At 38.3% G+C, this 17,081-nt stretch overlaps 1 protein-coding gene across 9 annotated transcripts in view; it reads right to left on the reverse strand.

The window, feature by feature from the left end:
- The window catches only part of LOC147026140 (bifunctional heparan sulfate N-deacetylase/N-sulfotransferase 2-like), a 555,697-nt gene that overhangs the window by 396,399 nt on the left and 142,217 nt on the right, over positions 1-17,081 (reverse strand). For all 9 annotated transcript variants that reach the window (XM_085881257.1, XM_085881255.1, XM_085881258.1 and 6 more), the window contains one exon: positions 10,481-11,895. In XM_085881257.1, the coding sequence (XP_085737383.1) occupies positions 10,481-10,816 (336 nt within the window). In that variant the 5' untranslated portion in view covers positions 10,817-11,895. The remainder of the gene's footprint in view (positions 1-10,480; positions 11,896-17,081) is intronic.

Below are 17,081 nucleotides of genomic sequence, written 5' to 3' on the forward strand. Positions count from 1 at the left end.
TTTCCAAGTAAACAAAAAAAAATCAAGAGGCTACTGCAGGGCTAATTACTTCCATTGTGTTCAAATTAACAGTCCAAATTACTCCAATGTTCTTGTGGGATCAGTTGGGAAAACTTTTTCGTCCAAGCTTTTCAAGAACCAGCCAAACATTTTATTATATATGTGTATATATATATATATATATATATATATATATATATATATATATATATATATATATATATATATATATATATATATATATATATATATATATATATATATATACACACACACACAAACACACACACACACACACACAAACACACACACACAAACTTTCTGTATAATTAGAGCAGAGTTGTCCTCAGCATTTTCAACTTGGCAACTGGAAGGTGTTCAACTTCTCCAGTCACATAACTGATTTATTTTCAATCACATTTCAACCCCATCGATAATGTTGATAATCTTCTAAATTGCTCTTGGAAAGAAGCTCTAAATATTGTCAAAATTACCAGCTATCGACTTTATAGAATGAAAATATACAGCTTTGAGAACTGATGGGCAGTAGATCAGGAAATATATCTCCAAACCTCCTCTATCAATTTTATTGTCAAAATATGTCTCTTTGCCACCTAAAACTGGAATGTGGTCTCATGTTGCTGAATGTAATGAGGATAAATGTAAATGGCAATGCTTCAGCAATGATATTCATCATAAAATTGGTTCCAAGCAAGGTCAGACTGGAAATTGGCACAAACCCTATGACATGAAATTAATGTGCAGTGTCTTATAAATGATTGCTGAGGTTACATCAGGATCCAGGTGTAAAGGACAAGCAGTGGAGCAAATTGAATACAACAAACAATTTTTGTGACAATTTGAGGTGTAATAAACAATTAACACCTCGACATAAGGAAAAGCAAAAAAAAATAATTATGCGCTGCCTCAGGCCAGGGAATGATTTTGCACCATGAGGACACAAGAAGGAATTAAATATTTCAGTACTGTCAAGCCAGTGTTCTCCAACAACTATAACTGTGACTACGTCTTTAACAGTCCAAATTACTACAATGTTCTTGTCGGATCAGCTCGGAAAAGTTTTTCGTCCAATCCTTTCATGAACCAGCCTTGCACTGCACTGAAGTTAGCAGAAATTTGGAATTTGTTCTGGGTTCTGCAATAACTCGCCTATGATCCACAAAATACACAGTGGTGTATGAAATGCCACCTATTAATGCTAGCAGATGAGATTACCAGCTAATCAATCCAAGAGATGGTGCGTTTTGTAATGCAATGTCAAACCTGTTAGTCCCAATTTGTCAGTTACATCAGGTTTTGAAGGTATTAGTTGGTCTGACAATCATACTAAAATATGCTCTTTGGTGTCTGTCTGTGTGTGTCTGTCTCTTTGTCTGTCTGTCTGTCTCTGTCTCTCTCTCTCTCTGCATTTATGACCACGATACATTCGGTCGTTACTTATTCAATCTCAACCAACCTTGACAGGAGGACTCAGGATCACACCGTGGAGGTTGTAGCAACTTAACTTTCCCCCTTCCCCAAGAGGGTTTTCCACCTTGGGGGGACGTCCGTGTCAAGGTGCATGTCTATGTGAAAATAGCTCATTGTGGCGTTTTTATAAGGCCACTTCTAATAATAAAAGTAATGTTTTATTTTTTGCTCTGTATTTCCTTTGACAATATAATAGTGACGAACTGTTAAGACTGATAAGGTTTCTCAGTAAAGTGAATCGATGGAAAGGTCATTACACGTTGATAGAATTGACTAAATAGTTTGTGATTATATGAATATATATATATATATATTTTTTTTTTTTAAATATATATATGGAAGCAATGCTTGTGAGCAGATACACCACGCACACAAAAAAATGAATACAACTCGAAATTGCATGAATATCAATATTTATAAGCTTCCGCGTGCACTCTTTAGACCCAAGAGCTTTTAAATGAGGTATTATTCAGCATTGTAAATGTTGTGGTGTGGTCATGATGTTTACTCTGCTCAGATACAATCTGACAAGTTGCATTTACTGTATATTATAATCGATAGATAGACAGATAGATGGATAGATAGATAGATGGGTAGATAGATAGATAGATAGATAGATAGATGTGAAGGTTTCATGTGATCACCCTGTACATCGAGGCTGACCTGTCAGCTCCACGGAATCTTCTTCCATCCTGTCAGCCAAAGTGAGACATTTTGTGTGATGTATTCCAAAGTTTTGTCTGCGCATGTGTGGATGGTGACTGCATGTGCAGCAGCGCGGATTAAAGCCAGTTTGGACAGTGGCACATTCTGGTAACTCGTGGTTCTCTTTGCCTCTTGATGACATGCATTTCAGTTCTGGGAGAACTGAACATTTTGCTTTCTCACATCGGGATTTTCTCTCTTCTACTCAGAGTACATGCGCTGTATTCACCTTTCTTTTGCACAGGAGTGCCACTTTTGCTGGTGCCTCATAATTAGGGATTGCAACTCTTGTCTTGCAAATTGCATTCTACAATTTGCTTTGTGACTCCTGCTCTGGTGGTCACAATGTTTGAACTTTGTATGGAACGTTTGAGAAATCGTGTATGTATGAAGCAGATAGCACATTTATCTTATTGTACAGTACAGCAATGTGGTGATTGTGTACTGCAGCATGGTTATTGATGTATATTTCACATAATTAACACAGTAGTGCAGATGTGTTTCACATGTTTCGAAGGTGTGAAAGCAGCATTATGTCTGTACTCAGGCATGCTTAAACATTATCTTTTAGATGGACATTTTTATGGCAACACTGGAAACAATTTTTTTTCCAACTAAGACCAGTCTGCAGAATGTATCATTTCATCATATTGCAGTATTGCTAAACAAGAGACAGTGAGCATCGATACAAATATCCACTACAGTACATATCAAAATCTATAATAATAAAAAAATGCATCCAACGTTTTTCTTTGTGTATTCAACAAACAAAAAAAGAAGATAAAAATCGCAATTAAAATATCTAAATGTAAGTTCACTGGTAGTGGAATTCTGAGCTAATTACAGACTAGCCTCACTGCAGTTTCAGAAGCAGACACCATGTCTTGTCAACATCCAATAGGGTGACAGAGAACATCATGATGTGTGACAGTAACTGCTCTTGAAGCAAGACTGCTGATGTGGAGGGTTTTGCGAGAGGAGAGGGAAGAGTGGCTCTGTTAGTGGTATTCAATGTCTCCATGAATGGGATAGGCATGAAAAGCAAGAACATGTATGAAAAGGATTGACATACCTGAAAATGCAGCAGAACTTTCACATTAAACTAACTGCGAATAAAATATAATGCTTGAGGTAAGAACCTATTCTCGGAGAGTTCCTTTTGTTTTGTTTTCATGTTCAAAATCCAGGCTCATGGAAGAGCGAGGAGAAAAAGGACAAAAAGGCAATGCGCTGTCAAGTGTGGCAATGAGGCAGCAGCCTGATAGAATAAGCAAGGGGATAAAATGGCAGGAAAAGAGGAGAGATATTAGAGGAAACAGTTGCTGCAAATAAAAAGACTCAGTTAGGTAGGATTAATTGGGGAAGAAAAAAAAATCACATGTTGGGATGGGGTTGAAAATAAATGATGGTGCCACTGCCACCGTGATGTGCTGGAGGGAAGAGTGAGATCAAACCACCGCCAGGAGGCAGTTCCATAAATGGGAGAAAAGAGGAATGAACAAGTCGAGATTGGTGGTGAACGTTGATTTTCAGAGTTTAACCAGAAGGAGATTAGTGGAAGAATGTGCGTGTCCTGGAGAACCCATGGGGTGAGGGCTATGAGTGTAGAGAGAGCTTGACCAGAGCAGTGGTAAAAACAAAAACAAACAGAGACCAAAGACCTGTCGTGATATGAGTGCAACAAGCTTTGTGGTTCAGTCTCATTGTAGGAGATGCTTCTTGATCTTCAGGCTCCACTGATGATGCAAAGGTAAAATCTCTGTCATTTCCTTCTTCCCGGATTGCCAATACAAGGTCGGACGTGGCTCGATTTTATATGTAGGTTTATTCACTGCTGAGTTACGCTCGACTATATACACTTCTCAAGGGAGCTTGCTTTCTTCCAAAAATCACTATTAGAAGAATAAGCGTTAAAAACACAAGCTCACAAAAAGCAAACTTGACAATGGTAACATTCCGACAATACGAATAAATACTCCAAAGAATATTATGCAACTGCATTGTTTGTGGGATAATCTCTGAATGGATAAACTGGATGCAGAGCAGGAGACAAGGTAAGATAAATATATTGATCCTTGTCTTTACTTCCAAAGATTTATTTCTCCCCTCCAATCCTCTGAATTCTCATGAGGATGTGGATTATAAACCACATAATGGAATATTCATCAGCACAGAATATTTGGTTACAAGAAGCGGAAATATTTTACAGCACTTCCAACATCTTGGAACAGGTTTTAATGTATCTGGTGCTATGGAACAACACATCATAAGTGGAGACAAAATATGAAGTTGAACAAAGTTCTGTGGGATAACAGTGCCTGAATGGAATGTCAAGTGCAGCCATTTATGATAATAATAATAATAATAATAATAATAATAATAATAATAAGCCATAATATGTAAAAGTGTAGTCTTGAGGATGAATTTTCATCGGACAATTGCAAGACAAAATAGAAGGGCACTTGGTAGAGTGTATACCACCACCACAAAATGCCTGATCCATGAGAACATATCTGGCCCAATAGATTTTTTAAATATCATGCTCTCGATCGTTTTTGGCCCTAATTATCAATGGTGAAGATTCACTTGAAAAATGATCAGATCCGGATCCGGATTTGGATCTTCGCCAAAATTGAAGCAATTCTTCTTGTCACATACCCAACCTGTCCACAAAATTTCATCTGGATCCACCCATAACTTTTTGAGATATCCTGCACACAAACAGACAGACAGGAGTGAAAATATAATCTCCTTCCACCTTCGGTGGTGGAGGTAAATATATTCTTATTTATTTGTTTAGAAATTTGAAAGTAGAGTTGATACTCATGAAATCTTCAAACTCGCTTCCAAGGTATTCCCTTTGACTGCACTTACACACTGATATAAATTGGTATGGTTAAGTCTTAATGCCAGAAGCATACTAACCTTTAGTGCAGGAAAGTTACTTAACCATTTTCTTTTCCCAGAAAGATCACAGAATGCTCACCCACAACCAAGGACCCTGCTTGTCACCATCATAGAAATACTCATTATAATTAATACAACTGTGATATCATTTCACAAATAAACCACTAAATATCTCCTCAACTGTAGCAAACTGAAATTCAGTTCTTATGTCATTCTTTTACGATTATAAACTTGAAAAAAATAGAGGTTAACCTCAAAACAATAATACACATACTATATATATACTCGGTGAACAAAACATTAGAACCACCTGTTCTTTCCATGAAATGGACTGATCAGGTGAATTCAGGTGAAAGCTATGATCCCTTATTTATTGCACCTGTTAAATCCTACCACTTCAATCAGTGAAGATGAAGAGGAGGAGATAGGTTAAAGAAGGATTTTTCAACCTTGAGACGACTGAGACATGGATTGTGTGTGTGTGTGTGTGTGTGTGTGTGTGTGTGTGTGTGTGTGTGTGTGTGTGTGTGTGTGTGTGTGTGTGTGTGTGTGTGTGTGTGTGTGTGTGTGTGTGTGTGCCATTCAGAGGGTGAATGGGCAAGACAAAATATTTGAGTACCTTTGAATGGGGTATGGTCGTCGGTGTCAGGTGCAATGGTTTGAGTGGGTCAAAAACTGCAACGCTGCTGGGTTTTTCATGCTCAACAGTTTCCCATGTATTTCAAGAATGGTCGAGAACTGAAAGGACATCCAGCCAACGGCAGGCCAGTGATCGAAAAGGGCTCATTTATGAAAGAGGCCAAAGGAGGCTGACACGAATTGTGCAGAACAACTGACAGGCTACAGTTCATCAACTGATAACCCAGTACAACATTGGCACCGAAAGACCCATAGAAGAATGCACCCTGACACACGAAAATTATATATATATATATATATATATATATATATATATATATATATATATATATATATATATATATATATATATATATATATATATATATATATATATATATATATATACATATATATTGTTCTTCTTTCGGCTGCTACCGTTAGGGGTCGCCACAGTGGATCATCCGTTATGATCTGCATACTGATTTGGCACAGGTTTTACGCCGGATCCCCTTCCTGACACAACCCTGGTCGCCTCTTACGATAGGGATAAGGATTGGGTTTCGCCATGATTCCGGGCTGCCCTACACCCTCTCATAGCGTGGCCCAGCGCAGAGCGCCCGTCCTCAAGCGATCCTCCAACCCAAGCTTCCGAGTAGCCGGATTACAGGCGCATGCCACCACGCCCTGTTACATATATATATATATATATATATATATATATATATATATATATATATATATATATATATATGTATATATGTATATATATATATATATATATATATATATATATACATATACATATATATATATATATATATACATATACATATACATATATATATATATATATATATATACATATATATATATATATATATATATATACATATATATATATATATATATATATATATATATATATATATATATATACATATACATATATATATATATATATATATATATATATATATATATATATATATATATATATATATATATATATATATATATATATATATATATATATATATATATATATATATATATATATATATATATATATATATATATATATGTATATATGCATATATATATGTATATATATATATATATATATATATATATATATGCATATATATGCATATATATATATATATATATATATATATATATATATATATATATATATATATATATATATATATATATGTATATATGCATATATATATATATATATATATATATATATATATATATATATATATATATATATATATATATATATATATATATATATATATATATATATATATATATATATATATATATATATACAGAACAAAAAGCACGGTCACTCCGTCTGTGAAGCCGCCAGTCAGTCCATGAAGCCATGTGACTATATGCCGATTAATCACGTCTTGTTTGAACGTTGGTTGTGGAGTACACAAACGTCCATAAATAAAATTACATACGAGTGGAATATTCCTTTCACATTGAAGCTGTGTGACTATATATCTATTAATTACGTAGTTTGATCGTCGGTTGCACCTTCACTTCACTCACATACGTCTATTAATTACATATAATTGAAATGTACGTTTTGACACTTTAGACTGCTCACGTGTGGAGAGGAGAGTGTTGCGAGACAAAAAAAACACACACACACACACACACACACACACACACACACACACACACACACACACACACACACACACACACACTGATTGTGATGTTTGCGAGAGGGTTTCATCAAAAAGTCTGTGTTTGTTCATTCCTCAAGCTACTGACTGTGATCTCTCTATCCCCCAGAAAACAAATAATAAAACACCCAGGGAAATCCTTCCCCACTGTTTCCTCCATCCTCCTCCTACCCTACCAACTAAAAAGAGGTAAATAAACTGATCGATTAAATTAATGAGGTGTGGATAAAACACAGGCATTATGAGCCAAATGGCTTCCCCTTGTTCCCAAGTTCCTTGTATATCCTTGTGAAAAGGCATATACAGCAAATAATAGTCTGAGATTGCCTGAGAAAACACAAAATCAACACACCAGAAATGACTATAGATAAAATAAACGCACAACCTCCCCTAAATGTAACACTTCACGATCTAAACATTAGAGTTCTAATTTATTTCCTACTTTTTAAGCAATTTATCCTCAAAATGAATATTTCAGAAGCAATGAGATCTATTTTAAGCACTTGATGTACTTCAGTGTGAATAAAGTGATTCAAAGTTAATGGAAGTTTAATTTGGCATCTTCTTAAAAGGAAATTAACCTTTTTTTTATCACTTTCCTCTCACTTTCCCATCGCAGACAGGTTAGTGGCCTCTCTGTCTTCTACCACGTCCTTTCTCGTCTTGCACCCTCTGCTCTTTTAATGTTTTGTCCCAACCCCACTCCCCACCCCCAGGTTTCTAAAGGACGCACGTGGTCCACCATCAGCCCCCTTCTGGTGAAACTCCCAAAATCCAGAATCACCGCTCACCTCCACTCATTTGTTCCTCTTTTTTCCTGCCTGGGTAACCAACTTCCATATTCTTTTAAATCTGATTCTTCCCTCTTAGCCTTCAAGACAGCTGTTCACCATGATCTGAGATCCCCTATCCAAGAGTATGATTTGTATCAATCTTGCTTCACCACCACATGCTTCTTCCCCAACCCATCATTCAACCCCCTCATACCCCACCCATTATTGCAGCAGGGCAAGAGTTGAACTCAATAAGCAAGGGAGTTAATGAATAGGAAAAGAGGAGAGAGAGGAGCGGAAGAAACTTTAACCTGTAAGGAAGAGGGTTGAGTGAGGTATGGTTACGAAAGATAGAAAAGATTGCATGTATGAATTGAGAGTGGGGGAAGAGGGGGGTGACATGAGATGGTTGGTGTACCACTTGCTTGTAGCCCTGAAGGGAAGAGTGAGACAGAACAGTCTCTGGAAGGCTGTTCCATAGATGGGAGAAGCGAGGTACTGTATTATATAAACAAGGAAATGAGGTGTGCAGTCAGTTTGGACTTTGGAAATCTAACCAGGAGAGGGTTTCTGGAAGAACGCGTGCATCCTGACATCGGTTTGGATTTCCAGAGGGATCTCCAAAGATGGAGAGGAGTTGAAAAACAAAAAAAACAGAAAACAGGCCATCCATCTGCCTGTGATGTGAGAGCAGGTATTATGTATAGACCTCATTGAAAGAGATTCCAATTATGAGTTTTACATTCCACAGAACCCTGGAGAGACAGATGTGATGCTGGAGTGCCAGCCCATCGGAGAAAGCAGTACTCCATGAGTTCCAGACAAATGCCTTGTAGGGCTGTGTAGTTTTGACTTCTCAAGGAATGACCACATAAATCAAGTAAACCAATATATTGTTACATGTAGTCAAAAAAATAGTAAAAGAGGATCCAATGTCTTTTTTTAATTTGCAAGTGACATATTTTAGTTGAGCAAATAAACATTGGTTTGGAATAAATAACTATAGCAAAGCAGTTTAATGCCATCATTTTTGCCAGGCAAGTGAGAAATAAATGCCAGACAAATCATATCAGATGGTGGGGGTGGAGGAGTGTTTGTATAAAGATCCCGAGTTATATTTAAGGGTTTACAAGAGTACGATAAATAACTGACATGGCTAAAGCAAGTATGTAAGGTGTTTATTACCATTAGAGAAAAGGAAACAATGACTAAGATGGTAAATGACTCCATCATCATCACCCAGTGTTATTCATTTTGAACCAATAATCATAAGGAATTAACAAAACACAAGCGAAAACACCTATTTCTGCATGGGATATTGAAGGGGTGGATCATAACTGACTAACCTTCAAAATGGTAAGACCATCAATCAGAGGACAATGCTGATCAACTGTGACAGATTTAAGAACCAATCAAGAACAAGCACGGTGGAAAGGCGAGTGGAGGAGAGCTGCTTCTCCAGGAGAATGCAACACCTCACACAGTCCAGGATACTGTGACCACAGCGACCACCTGTGGCTTAATCAGCTTCTTCTTCAAGCCGACTCAACCAGATTTGGTTCCCATGGACTTGTTCCCCAAACTTGAAGGACAAGCTTAGTGGAAATTTTGTTGATGATGAGATAATCGCAGCAGTGATTTCCTTTCTGGACAAGTAGGTCAAGGACTTCTACAAGATAAGCAAAGTCGAGCAGCAGCTGCAGCATTCGACCAAGTGTAGCTCGGTGCTACGTTGAAAAATAAATAAGATATTTCAAGCAAATATTTTCTCTGTCAAGATATACATTTTCTGAATCACCCTCAAACACATGGCAGTAAAGAAAGCCAACAAAAGGCAGAAAATACATTTTACAACAGTAGAAGCATTGTGGTATGGACAGAAGGGCATCAAAGTGGGAAGTTTTGGGAATTGAAATGGGCACAAAGCAAAAGATGAGAAATAAAACTAGGGGTCGATTCAAGGAGTGAGATGACACAGGAGGTGAGATTAATCAAATCTCAGGTGAGTCACATCAGAAGAAAGCACTGTGAATGAAGAAATCTTAAGAATAACACAAATCAGGAAACAAAAACTTTATGAATACTCCTGAAGTAAGCTCTTCCCGGGGAAATTAATCTCACAATTATACATTTGAGCATCTTACTATTGTAAAGGATGAAAGTGTAGAATATCATGGAACCTACATTACAAGACTTGCAACAAACGAAACAGCTTGATAGATAAAGTGAAAGGTCTGCAGATGCATAAATCAATAACATATTGCACAAACTCACCCAACTGTGCTTTGCGAATAGACTTCCAGAAATGTTTGACTTCATCAGAGAAGGTTCCAAGTTCTCTGTGCTTCGTCGATGTTTGATTCCCTTGACCCAAGGCTCTGAGCAGCTCTGAAGAGGCCGGAATGGCAAATGAGTGGTTTGTGTTCCACGGTTGGGCGTGGGGGCAACAAATAGAGACACACGCCTGCTGCTTCTCGATACATAATAAGCAAGCAGTCCCAACGATGTTGCACTGAAGAGCAGGAGGAGAAGTAGAAGATGACGGGGATCAGGGCGGCGGGATGGTCGGGGCAGGGGGCGACGATGAACTAGCAAGCAATGCATTCGCATTTACTCAAACGATGGCTGGAGAGGGGAGGGGGTTGAGTGGTGAAAGGAAGAATTGGGAATTTTTTTGTTGTTGAAAACTCTGGACTTGTCACCGCAAAGAGGCAAGAAATGTCGCAGTTGATAAAGTGAAAGTTTTTGTTTTCTTGTTGGTTCAATCACACCTGGCGGATCACTTCCAAATTTTTGTACATGGTTGAGGGAGAAACATCCAAAAATAAAACTGCGCCAAAAAAAAAACACTTTAACTAATTAAGGGTACAGATTCTCAAGGAAAAAAAGAAATCCCCCCAAAATTCCATCGAGACGTCAACAAAAGCATCAATTCAGTGAGCTTAGCATTGATCTATCTCGAGAAGTCTAAGACCAGCAGTCCGTCCTACCTGCAAACTTTCTCATAGTGTGTACTGCTGGTATGCTGTCAGCTATCCACCCTCACTCAGCTTAAATAATTTCTCCTGAGCATTGTCTTAAATAGGACTGTTACACTACACCTCAAAAAGGAACTAGTCTTGTGCCATAGGTGGACCTGACATTCAACGAGAGCAAACTATTCCAATCAATCTGCCCTCATTTTATGGAGCATTGTTACAGCTAATGCCATGAATTCCTACCAAAACCAAAAGGAAATGGCTGGAGCTCCTCCACTGTTTTATCAAATATAATGATTATCAAATATAAGGTGATCCATTGTTTTCGTCTTTTAGAAGCCACAAAGAAACGAATTGTTTGAAATGAAAAGAAGTTAAGTTTCAGGCTTGGCCAAAGCAAGCACACATCTGGGTCAAGTTCAAAAGGAGAAGGGGGGTGGAAATGGAACGATGTGAGGGTTGTCACCAGCAAGCATTTTCAGGTGACCATGGCAAGTCATGTATTTAACAAGTTTTGATGATCTTCTGAAGGCTTGGGCCTCTTCTCGCTGTCAAAGATTTACTTCTGAGTTGTTTCATTCAAGATGAAATAGGTAAGTGCAGCCGTTTCTGAAGTTAAAGCGTGCTTGCAACATCCATCCAGATTTCTGTTGCCACGTTTATTGCAGGTGGGGAAAGCATATTCTCCACATGGCAGCATCAGCAATATAACTGTAGATGAAAAGACAACACACACATTTGTTTAGAAAAGCAAAGTTCAAAAGTTTCCGACATATTTACAAAAAACAAATTCGGCAGCAGACGTAATAGACATTTTGACACGATGTGGTTATTTTTCTGCATGCAGAATCAATAAATGAAAACTTTCGAGGAATTCTCTTTCAATTTATGGAGATTTTTATTTCAAGGGAATCTTTTCGCATATCCTCATGCTTTCACACATGGTTTTGAATAATTGCTCACCCATTTATCAAGACTGTAGTGCAGTGTTTAAGAGAGTCTGCTCTGAATCTGGGAGGTTGGTGGTTTGAACCCGACCCTGGCCGAGTCATGCCAAAGATTTTCAAAAATGGTACGTCTTGCTTCCTTGTTTGACACTCATAATTTTAAAAATATAGACCATATACAAACAACCATTATGCAGGCTTGATGGGCCTCAAGGGAAACTCCGGTGTTGAAGTTAATTGCAAATATCATTAAAAATGAAAATTAGCACAACCTATCCAACTATTTTGATCTGTAAGTGCAAGACAACTCAGTGAATCAGAAGTGCTCTTTTTGTTTTTCTAACTTATTCATAAGGTTTCTATCAGTAGTCACTGCCTATCAGTAATGACTGACGAAGCTCAATAGCCAAAACGTCACCTTCTCCTTGCTTCCCACATTGGTTAGTATACCTCGATCAACGTTCTGTCAATTCCATTCATTGTTCTACCAGGGCACAGATCGACACTAGTCTTCAAGAGCAAGACTAGTTCTTGAGTCAAGGTTCAAATGTCGACCCAGTTATAAACTGTCACTACAGTGTTTTCAATGCAGGGCAAGACAATATGTTGACATTCATTGGAAGGAATGTAAGCCAGAGTACCCATCTGCGAGGACTGCTTAATAGTGGACAAAGATACCACACTGTCTTCCAAATTCCGACCACTTTCAGTTGAGTATCCTGCGACAACGGAGTGGCAAGCTGCTGCCCAGGATTTGTTTTAGCCTTGAAACGTTTTTCGACTTGTTGTAAACACCCCGAAGCTCTGGCAAGAGTTCGAGCTTCAATTATTTTCCAATTTACCCCCTCCCTCCTCCGCTTACATAATAAGTAGGTGGCTCCTAATTCCAGCTTTAATCCCTTGGATAGAGGCAAATTAACTTTGTGTTTTTGAAAAGTGCTTGCAGATGTTGAAGTTAACTAATGCACCCAAAACAATGACGACGGTTTTCATTTCTTTGCAGATTTATAAGCATCGATTGCAAGAACCACACGGTGCATCGTATAACAATCTCGTGGAAAAGATGCTCATCGTCAATCAAGAAAATCATGAGGAAACACTGTTCAGACATCTGAACTCACACCATCTGATTTTTCAGATGAGGCCCGTATCTGCTGAAAATTGCTTCTACAAAGACAAACTACTTGGTTTGCGGGTTCTGAGAATCCACACAGCATTCAAAAAATTCCACTCCACGATCAAATAAATTACAGTTTGGGGTGCCCCAATCTTACAAGTCGTGTATTCATTGAAAGTGGCAGTTAATAGAGGGAAGTACAGACAAAAAAAAAGATTGCAATCACATTGAATATGTTGTCCACAACAAATAAATTGCTAAAAATTATCACTCATACATGACGGGTTCAAAAAGATCTCGGAAGGAAATAATCACAATTGTCCAAGAAGTGCAAACTTTGTTATCATTTAATCAACAAATACCTGTAGAAGTAATGAGTAAGGGGATACTTTTCCATGAATAACCATTACTTTCAGTTTGAAATATAAAATAAACCGCGACACTTGAGGATTGTGATGATCTTGCTTCAAGAACATTTTGAACACGCAACTTTTTTAATTGCTTTACACTGTACACATTTCAAACTTTTCTTTTGGAATTTCAAATGTGTCATCATTTCACAGGCCACACTGTTTCACTGCTTGGATTCGATTTTAATGGGTATATTAAACAATTTGTTAATTGGCTGTATCTTGGTTTGCATTTTTTCAACTTGTGAATGGTGAGCAAATAAAAGGATAAAAATTGCATTGGGATAAATTTTACTCGTTATTTTCAAATTTGAAAATAACTGGAAATCAAAAATACCTTTGTTATTGTGAAGTACAACAACTGCAAGCCAATATTTTCACAAGCTTAATATATTTAATTAGCTCCAAAGATAAAGATTCTCCATATGAAGTGATGTGCCAGCTTTTCAGGTTGCCTGAAGGCTGCTTTAAAATTAATTGCGCACACAAGCTTAGAAATGTACTTTTAAAAGGTCAAGGTCTTCAAATCAATGTCCTCTTCCAAAAGAATAACACCCATGAACACACGCTTTCAAACGACTTGAGACTAATCCTACAGAACGTACGGTCCATGAACTTCTGAACCCCTTGAAAGTAAGAGGGTGTGGGTTGGAAGGAGAAGGGATCATTGGAAGGTTACATGAGACATCTGCTGCATCCAGCAAACAGCGAGCTTTCCAAAACACACACACACACACACACACACACACACACACACACACACACACACACACACACACACACACACACACACACACACACACACACACACACACACACACACACACACACACACACACACACACACACACACACACACACACACACACACATTCTTTCTCACTGTGCATCATTCAATTTTTATTTTCTTGACAGTGACCTAAGGCTCAGAAATTGTGCACACATACAGTATATACATACATGTACACTGCCACGTTATTAAAAACACCTTAAGGCCCGGTCACACCTTGACGTTTTAGCCAACGTATGCCGATTTTTGAATTTTTTTTTCTAAAACGCTGGCACACGTTGAATACGTTATGGGTAAGTTTTGATAACATTGAGAGCATGCTGAAAAACACTGCCATACGTCGTTGTACGCTGGCTTTAAACGTTGTACTTTTCGGTTGTCCTCAAATTTTTTCATGCTTGAAATTTCACGACGTATGCCGGCGTATGACTCACACGTTCCCCTACGCTGGCCACAAGTTGTATGCACGGTCTGCGATCGTTGACAGACGTCAACACATGCTACTTGTAAGTTAATCATAAGTTGAGACACGCCGAGGTAATGTTTAGCGTACCGGAAACTTATTTCTAACCTAGGATTAACGTGTTGTTGGCACGTTACGCGATCGTTGCCACACATCGACAGACGTTACTTTTAAGTTACTCATAGGCTGAAAGACGTCGGTATAATGAATCGTCCTTGCGTCAGCGTCCACGGCCACGGCCAGGACACTTATTTGCAGCATTCTTCAAACTTTTCTTCGGCATGACGAGGATGTTCACACTTCGATGTCTAGCTTGACTATGATTCCAATTGTCCATCGGCAGCGTCTATTTAAAATAGTCGAGTTTGAGCGTTTTAACACGTTCAGAAGAAACGCTTCGAATTTCAAAACCTCAGCGTCAAAAAACAAAGGCGAGTGACAGCAATTTAAATCGTTCATTGTAAACAATGAAAATAGCTGAGTGGTACCGTTTAAAAGTCGTTGAGTGTAAAAAAAATCCAATTGTTGAGCGCAAGCGTCTACTTTCAATAGTGGAGATGCAGCCATTTAAATCGTTGAGTGGCAGCCTATGAACCTACCCGTGGACACGCGGACGCAAGGAGGATCCATCATAACCCACACCCTCCCCCTCACACTCACCTACTACTGCCAACATGAACAAACTACTACTAATACTACTACTAATACTAATACTAATACTGATACTGATACTGCTGACATGGACATCGACTCAAAAAGGAACTCGAAAACACTGTTGGGTTCCCCTTTTATGAGCAGCATTTTTATATACCAATTCCCAAAACCGCTGGGAACACGTCTTTATATGGCAGTTGTAACCTAGAAACACGTTAATTTTTTTTTTTTGTCGACCAGAAGACGTCATTGGAATACGTCTACATACGTCGATGTGTGTTGGGACTACGTAAAGAATTGGTTCAAAGCACGTCAAACACAAGTTAGAAATAAGTTTCGCGTAAAAAGACATTACCGCGACGTGTTTCGACTTATGAGTAGCTTATAAGTAGCGTTTGTGGACGTGTGTAAGCGTCCACATATCGTGTGTAAAACTTATCCCCATCGCATGCGGAACGTGTGTCATACGCCGAGTACGTCGTAAAATTTTGAACATGTTTAAAATTTCTTGACGTACTCTACTTACTACGACGTATGATAGCGTACTTTAGCGTTCTACTCACGTATACCAAACTTACTCATACCGTATTTGACGTGCCCCAACGTTTTAGACACATTTTTCTTAGGTCGGCATACGCTGGTAAGATCGCCAAGGTGTGACCGCGATGTTGACACTTCCATTTCTACGGCAGTTATGATTCGAATCGTTGTGCGTCAGCCTTTTAATAGGCTACGTCACGACATCGTCGGCGATGCGTGCAACGCGCTATGCCTAAGTTAGACTATCGTTGGGCATCGGTTGTGTAGGCCGACAACAGGTCAGCATTCGTTGGTCTAAGTTATCTATAACACAACGAAACGTTCTGTATCCATTACTAATATGTTATGCATGCAACCAAGTCGCTATGAATACGTCCGAATCTTAAAAAAAAAACATCAAAAGTTCAACGTCAGCCAGCGTTTTACATACATTTTAATACGTTGCCATCGCTGGTTAAAACGTCAAGGTGTGACCGGGCCTTTACCACCACATCGTTCAAAACACCTGAACACGACGTAACCGCCACATAATTCAAAGCAGCTCACTGCCATGTTATTCAAAACTCCTCACCACAACGTAATTCAAAACAACTCTCGCTGTACAGTTCAAAACACCTCACCACTTTCGACTTCAAAACACGTTTCGACTTCTGGTTCTGGGTTTCGAGGCAACGGCTGGTTCTCTCAGGGGTCTCCACCGACTTTCTCAAAGTTAAGTTTCTGGTCGTTATTTGTCACATTTTAGCTGTTTATTTTCTTACCTACATGTTTACTTTTACTGTGTGTTCCTCGTTCGGTTGTGTTTCAAAAATTGAGCTATTTTGTGAGTTTTCATTGATCTTGTCAAATCGAGTTTCCTTGAGGCCTACCATACCCATCTTTCCCATCGAGGTGTAAAATCGTTTTTATTTGTATTCTCTCCCGAAACATCAGCTCCAATTTTCCCCACTTTTCCCACCACGCCCCGTCTATCCCT

Source organism: Eptatretus burgeri, chromosome 5, assembly GCF_056783735.1.
Source record: "Eptatretus burgeri isolate ZD-2024b chromosome 5, Ebu_testis_v1, whole genome shotgun sequence".
NCBI lineage: Eukaryota > Metazoa > Chordata > Myxini > Myxiniformes > Myxinidae > Eptatretus > Eptatretus burgeri.